Source organism: Labrus mixtus, chromosome 14 (assembly GCF_963584025.1).
Source record: "Labrus mixtus chromosome 14, fLabMix1.1, whole genome shotgun sequence".
Taxonomy (NCBI): domain Eukaryota; kingdom Metazoa; phylum Chordata; class Actinopteri; order Labriformes; family Labridae; genus Labrus; species Labrus mixtus.
The window spans coordinates 28,827,338-28,834,722 of record NC_083625.1 but is presented as its reverse complement, the minus strand read 5'-3'; the positions used below and the strand labels follow the sequence as shown (position 1 = coordinate 28,834,722).

At 39.9% G+C, this 7,385-nt stretch overlaps 1 protein-coding gene and 2 non-coding genes across 4 annotated transcripts; all 3 read left to right on the top strand.

The window, feature by feature from the left end:
* The first annotated feature begins 655 nt into the window (after positions 1-655).
* Positions 656-5,186, top strand: hspa8 (heat shock protein 8). Of its 2 annotated transcripts, none has more exons than XM_061056044.1 (9): positions 656-815; positions 2,000-2,209; positions 2,511-2,716; positions 2,805-2,957; positions 3,074-3,629; positions 3,749-3,951; positions 4,159-4,357; positions 4,438-4,670; positions 4,748-5,186. In XM_061056044.1, exons 2-9 carry the CDS (start codon positions 2,005-2,007, stop codon positions 4,946-4,948), a joined length of 1,956 nt encoding a protein of 651 aa, XP_060912027.1. In that variant the 5' UTR covers positions 656-815; positions 2,000-2,004; the 3' UTR covers positions 4,949-5,186. The 2 variants fall into 2 exon arrangements, with proteins under 2 accessions (XP_060912027.1, XP_060912026.1); XM_061056043.1 differs by having other exon boundaries at positions 3,062-3,629.
* Positions 2,343-2,435, top strand: LOC132988925 (small nucleolar RNA SNORD14). The gene has a single exon (XR_009675895.1). It is a non-coding gene; the product is annotated as a small nucleolar RNA SNORD14 (small nucleolar RNA).
* Positions 3,998-4,090, top strand: LOC132988911 (small nucleolar RNA SNORD14). The gene has a single exon (XR_009675881.1). It is a non-coding gene; the product is annotated as a small nucleolar RNA SNORD14 (small nucleolar RNA).
* Positions 5,187-7,385: the final 2,199 nt, after the last annotated feature.

The window sequence follows — 7,385 nt, the reverse complement described above, 5'->3', positions numbered from 1 at the left end:
TCTTTTTCTCTTTTGAACATTTGGTGATACCTAAGGAGAATTTCAAGGATGAATTTGCATATCAGGCAATCTATATGTTTTGAATGTTTCCAGTAAATGGCATCATTTTAGATGACATCTAAAGGTGTGTTCACAAATTAATTTACATCGTAATTAACATTACAGCGTTGTGTTAAAAGAAGTTTCTTCAAGAATCTAACATGCAACACTCAGCTGATATGTCACTTAACAAGGACTAATAGTCCATATTTCATTAAAGAAAGCATACCAACTATACTATAAAAATACAAAGCAGTATGCAGTAGTTGAAGATACTACAGAACACACTACAAAATAAGAAAGAATATTGTATTTTCTGCTCAATCTCCATTTAAAAAATTCAGGTTGCTGCATCCAGCTCGCTGTTTAACTATATCTAAAATTAGCCAACTGCTCAAGGATTCCTTAAAAGAACTAAATCTCCTTCTAGTGCTAAATAAAAGAATACATACTGTATATAAAATGAATGAATGAAAGGTTTGTTCTCTATCTACATTTGCTATCACCGGACAAAGATCTCCCAGGCCATGCGGTCTTTCACAGCGATTATGAAATGCAGGAAGTAGGAAGGACAATTCACGTCATCAAATATACAGAGCGCCATTGGTTGGCTGCTGGAACAAGACGCATAAACTCGACGTTTGATTGGCTTCTTTGCCGGTCATATATAAGGTCCCGTTAACTGAACATCCTCCTTTCCCTTCACATACCGGCAAGGACAAGATCACCTCGCCGCTGTCCATTCCCACCCAACACCCTAAGTTACCATCAATCCGGTGAGTAATTCTTTCTTTGATGAGCAAGAAATGCATCATTTTTCTTCATATTGATTTACCACATTCGTGGATTGAGAATGTTGTTGGGCTAATCACCATAGTAATGCTATTATGTTAAGTCACTGGCGATTTTAACTGATAAACTCAATTTAATTTGGGTTAAAATGATTGATGCGTAATGAAGACGATATGGGTGATTAAAAATAGATTAATACTTTATTCTATGTACGGGGTTACTGCAGCATAAGCTATCGTTTCTTAACAGAAAGATGGGGGTGTTGGGGGAAGGGTGAAGTAATACAGTGAGACGTTCCAGAATGTTCTCGAACACTCGACGTCAAGCAAACGGGTTTTCAACAGACTTCCGGTTGTTCTTTTCAGGATAAAAAGCCTTTAGTATCGATTAACTACAAAGTCCAAACTGTCTTTGTTTCATTTTCATTTGGTTGTCAGTATAGTATTCCTATGGCAGGGTTATATTTGTAACGTGTACTTAAAATATATATTTCTCTTACTGTAATGGGCATTTTGGCCGTTTCCGGCACTAGCACTGCTTGTCGTTGGTAACTTGCAGGCTCACTTGTCACGCGGTCGGAGCTGATCGCCATGTTTTTTTTTTCACCATCCCTAATCTTCAACCGCATCGTGAGCCCCAGTGTAGCAACAATAGCCTGTGTGCTACTTAAATGTAGACGAACGATATAACAAGCTTTACCTATTTTTGTTAATTTCGTTGATGGATATGGTCACTGTGTAAATTTGTTTTTAGTCTGCAATGGATGAACACATATCGTTTGGCCCTGAATTATTAGTTTATAGTGCTGTTTTTCAGATTAGAGATCAGATTTCAGAGTAGTTGCTTAATCCGTGATTGAACATTTTACAGCAATAGCAGCCAGTGTCGTGCAACATTACAATTATTGTAACAATTGTAGTCAGTTCATAGACTCAATGTGTTATTTAAATTAATGTTTACTGAAAAGATAATAATCACAATATTGACTGAGGCTTATGAAAAAATACCATAGATTTATCATATTCCTATACAAAGTTTAACATTAAAATTTTAAATTATCAATGTTGTTACATTTGTGTTGTGACATTAGTCCTTGGCTTAATGGCTATTGGCTTAATTTCAAGATTTAAATTGGAATGTGACTTATTTTCTTTATTTTTTCCCATAGGAAACATGTCTAAGGGACCAGCAGTAGGTATTGACCTTGGGACCACCTACTCCTGTGTTGGTGTGTTCCAGCATGGCAAAGTTGAAATCATTGCCAACGACCAGGGCAACAGGACCACACCCAGCTATGTGGCCTTCACAGACAGTGAGAGGCTGATTGGCGATGCAGCCAAAAATCAGGTTGCCATGAACCCCACCAACACAGTCTTTGGTAAGAATTGAGGGATTGAAGAATAGTGCTGTCAATGTGATTTTTCTCTCGTGTCAATGGCTTCAGTTTCACATTGTTAACTTCAGACAAGAATTACACAAGACATAATTAAGAGTTCCAAGTGACTCATAGATCACTGTGATGACGATTATTCCTGCCATTCGTAGTTTCCACCAGAGGTTGAAAGACCAAAGATGGCCAAATCCTTCCTTGGATGTCTGAGTGATCATTAACAAACAAAACTTTTTTGTTTTTCCACCGTATCTCCCATAATAGTAAAGAATTGTTTCTGTTTTTACAGATGCCAAGCGACTAATTGGCCGTAGGTTTGACGACACAGTTGTGCAGTCTGACATGAAGCACTGGCCATTTAATGTCGTCAATGACAGCACTCGTCCCAAGGTCCAAGTTGAGTACAAGGGTGAAACAAAGTGCTTCTACCCAGAGGAGATCTCGTCTATGGTGCTGACAAAGATGAAGGAGATTGCTGAAGCCTACCTCGGAAAAGTACGTCATTAGGTATATCTCTGTATAAAATATTGAGTGTAGATCTCTAACTGTTCTGATGTTTCATTTTTTCCGTTTATATCCTCAGACTGTCAACAATGCTGTAATTACTGTGCCAGCCTACTTCAATGACTCCCAGCGCCAGGCTACTAAGGATGCTGGCACAATCTCTGGCCTCAATGTTCTGCGTATCATCAATGAACCAACTGCAGCAGCCATTGCCTATGGACTGGACAAAAAGGTAGAAAATGCTTGACCAATAATTTTTTTTTTTTCGCAGACTTTCTACATTCACAAGGATTTTGTTGGTCCTTGACTTTGTTTAAACATCTGAGCTGAAAACAGAATTCATTTCAGGTTGGGGCTGAAAGGAACGTTCTCATCTTTGATCTTGGTGGAGGAACCTTTGATGTTTCCATCTTGACCATTGAGGATGGTATCTTTGAGGTCAAATCCACTGCTGGAGACACACATCTTGGTGGAGAAGACTTCGACAACCGCATGGTCAACCACTTCATTGCAGAGTTCAAGCGCAAGTACAAAAAGGACATCAGTGACAACAAGAGGGCTGTTCGTCGTCTGCGCACCGCTTGTGAGAGAGCAAAGCGCACCCTGTCTTCCAGTACCCAGGCCAGCATTGAAATCGACTCTCTGTATGAGGGAGTCGACTTCTACACCTCAATCACCAGGGCTCGCTTTGAGGAGCTCAACGCTGATCTCTTCCGTGGTACCTTGGACCCCGTGGAGAAATCTCTCCGTGATGCCAAGATGGATAAAGGGCAGATTCATGACATCGTGTTGGTTGGTGGCTCCACCCGTATCCCCAAGATTCAGAAGCTCCTCCAGGATTTCTTCAACGGAAAGGAGCTGAACAAGAGCATCAATCCAGATGAGGCTGTGGCCTATGGCGCAGGTATGTGTCTACAGCCAGGGTGCACACATAATTTAAGATGAATCTTGGTAAGGAGACCAGTACTGGGCCTTCGTGTGCTAGAGTTTTCCTTCATGCTCTTTTGTCTTTTAATTTTACAGCTGTCCAGGCTGCCATCCTGTCTGGTGACAAGTCTGAGAATGTGCAGGACCTGCTGCTCCTTGATGTCACCCCTCTGTCTCTTGGAATTGAAACCGCTGGCGGTGTCATGACGGTCCTGATCAAACGTAACACCACCATTCCTACCAAGCAGACCCAGACCTTCACCACCTACTCAGACAACCAGCCCGGTGTGCTCATCCAGGTGAGTGCTTCATTTTATGTCCATTTTGGTTATTTTTTTTTAATACTCGCAGTGATGACGTTTATTCCTGCCATTCGTAGTTTCCACCAGAGGTCGCAAGACCAAAGATGGCCCTGACCTTCCTTGGATGTCTGAGCGAAATAAAGATGACTCAAGTGTTTACATTAAAAAATAGTCAAATTTGTGCTAACAGTATCTTTTCGACAGGTGTACGAGGGTGAGCGTGCCATGACCAGGGACAACAACCTGCTGGGCAAGTTTGAGCTGACGGGTATCCCTCCTGCTCCTCGTGGTGTTCCCCAGATTGAGGTGACATTTGATATTGATGCCAACGGCATCATGAATGTGTCTGCTGTCGACAAGAGCACTGGAAAGGAGAACAAGATCACCATCACCAATGACAAGGGTGAGTTAAAGTTTAAATTTGACAACACTCTGAAACTACTCCACCACTATTTTTCTGACTGTTTAAATTTTTGTTCCTAGGTCGCCTCAGCAAGGAGGACATTGAGCGCATGGTTCAGGAAGCTGAGCAGTACAAGGCTGAAGATGATGTCCAGCGTGACAAGGTGTCTGCTAAGAACGGCCTGGAGTCGTATGCTTTCAACATGAAGTCCACAGTGGAGGACGAGAAGCTTGCTGGCAAGATCAGTGATGATGACAAGCAGAAGATTTTGGACAAGTGCAACGAGGTCATAAGCTGGCTGGACAAGAACCAGGTACAATAATAAACATAATACATGTTATTTGTTATGACATGTTTGTGCCAAAATACTGAAATGTTGTTGTTTTGCAGACTGCCGAGAGGGAGGAATACGAGCATCAACAGAAGGAGCTGGAAAAGGTGTGCAACCCCATCATCACCAAGCTGTATCAGAGTGCAGGTGGCATGCCTGGTGGTATGCCAGAGGGTATGCCTGGTGGCTTCCCTGGAGCAGGTGGTGCCGCACCTGGTGGCGGTGGATCATCTGGACCAACCATTGAGGAGGTCGACTAAACCATTCCATCACTTTATCCACTCCTAAGATGTTTTCTAAGAAAGTAACCCTCATAGCACAAGCATCAACAAGCTATTGAGTGAATAAAATACTGGGGTTCATGGATCACATTGATTGCATTGTTTGTGACACAACTGGGAACAATTTAAAGTGGGCACAATAAAGCTGCAAATTCACATCTGGTAAAGTTTTTATATACGGAGATGTCACTGAAAAATAAACAATCTTGTAACCCTCTGCCTGTCTTATCTATTTTTTGTGTTTGCATCTATCGCAAGAAGCTGTACATGAAAGTGACTGGAACTGTAATTGCTACAAATGACGTTTTTCGTATGGCTCTACTTCCTTTCAAAAAAGATTGTTTTCACTGTTAAAATGTAAAAGTGTTGTAGATATGAGAGGCGCAGACATTGTTCTATAAAAGAAACGCTTGACATAACGTCCCAGAAGTTTAAGGTATTCTGTAATGTAGAATTGATGAAAATATTTATTACTGTCCCCGGAACATGGAGAAACGACCAGGTGCTTAACTGTGAACAGCTTATTCAACGTGAGGCTCGGATGAACCACTAACGGTTATACAGCACCATCTGCTGGCCAGACAGGCTTCCTTACCGTGATTACGGAAACTAGAGGTGTATTTGTTAAACCCAGTGTGGAGGAGAGACACTAAACTCTTACGTTGTGTTTAATTAGTTATTTTCTGACTGTTAGAAAAATGTCTGCGATAGGCCTATATATTGTCGGAGCTTTTACGAGCAGCAGTTCAAGGCAGCATGGGTACGTCGGCGTTGCCATGGTTACATTGTTTTGCAGATCACTGACGGAGGATAACAGGTGAGTCTGAGCGACTTCTCTCGCCGTGTTTTACATTTGTGTGCTAATTCGTTATTTCATTGTCTTATATAATAATATAAAATATGTGAAAAAGTAATGTGTTCAGTCTGAGTTTGTCAAAATACACGACAGCTGCAAAGCTAGCTGAAGGCTTGACATTAGCTAAAGCTAGACCAAATGCTAGCTCACACATTCGTGTTTCACAAACCACACAAACACTTATGATTTAGTCTGGCCTCCTGTTATATTTTAGAGCTTAAAAGGGACAAAGTACCAAAAAAGTCTACATTTTAAACGCATGCTTTCATTTCACTTAAATTTAAAATAAATGTAAAATGAGTCCAGAATTAAATTCCCAACTACTTTTCAAACATGTGATATAGTAGACATTATGTTTCTATTTGGCGTTTATGTAATCATTCAATGCGTATTGTAACTGCATTAAATTTTTCCGCCGAAGTCAATAAGCGAGATCACATGAACAGCGTAGTAAGTGTTACAAACGCAGGTGTAATTAATCACTATAACATGGATGGTGGCTTCAGTGAAACTCCCTCAGGTGTGGCTGTTTCAGTTATGAGGCTCACATTACCATGGCTTTAATGACCCATCATTCCTTTTGGCTTCAATTTTTTTTCAATACATTTTTTCTTTTATATAAAAAAAAACACGATGAATTTTATGTTTTGCCAACAATCAGTGCGACCTTGAATAGCCTCCTCTCTTTGTGTGCCTCTCACCTGAGGTGCAGGTTATGTAGGTAATGATGAGACACAAAGAGGGAGGCAGTGCAACAGACATTTAAAATGTCATTTTAAAATCATGTCAGTCAAATATTACCTATATGTTTTGTTATATCCTATACTGCTGTAACGAATAGTTTTCATGGAATTTTATATTTTGTGAGCTGTCTTTATTTTACAGCCAAAAAAAAGTCCTGTTAAATTTTCTACTGACAATAATTTGCAGCTCACAGACAGGATGAATGAGGTGGAGTCATGACTGCACAAATCATCAGAAAATGAATTAAAGCCCTTCTCCTTAAATTCAAAACATTATTAACAGAGGTCAACATGTCAAAGTAAAAAAAAAAACATTAATAATCCACAAAACATTAGTTTCAGAGACCTGTAATGTGAAGTTTGAACACAAGACGTCTTAGGTCTATTGGAAAACCTAAAAAAAGGAGGCATCATTATGACCCCTGTGCTTTCTCCATAATTAAAATTAAAGTGTCTGTTGTGACATAGTCTGTGTTAATTTACTGCATGATATTTATACACCTAGACATTTAAACTCTATACAAGCAGTACTTCATCATATCTTTTAGTTAAGATGGTTTGGTTTACAACATTCAGCTAAATACTTCTCCTGAGATTGAGAAAAACATTCTTTAGAATAATTCATTAAAATACTGACAACATTCTCATTATTTAAACTGTGCTGAGGCATGTTGATTGTGTGGATTTAAGGGGAATTGGGGCCTTTTTTGAACCTGTTTACAATGATTCACTCAACTCACGATACGATTCATGATACTAGGTTCATGATATGATTCTCTCATGATTTATTTTACAAAATGAGACTGTAGACAGAGAG

Excerpts from the sequence above, each read along its gene's own strand:
- hspa8 (XM_061056043.1), top strand. The coding sequence starts at position 2,005 with ATGTCTAAGGGACCAGCAGTAGGTATTGACCTTGGGACCACCTACTCC. Across the intron at positions 3,952-4,158 it reads AGCCCGGTGTGCTCATCCAG|GTGTACGAGGGTGAGCGTGC; the intron begins GTGAGTGCTTCA and ends TCTTTTCGACAG. Across the intron at positions 4,671-4,747 it reads GCTGGCTGGACAAGAACCAG|ACTGCCGAGAGGGAGGAATA; the intron begins GTACAATAATAA and ends GTTGTTTTGCAG.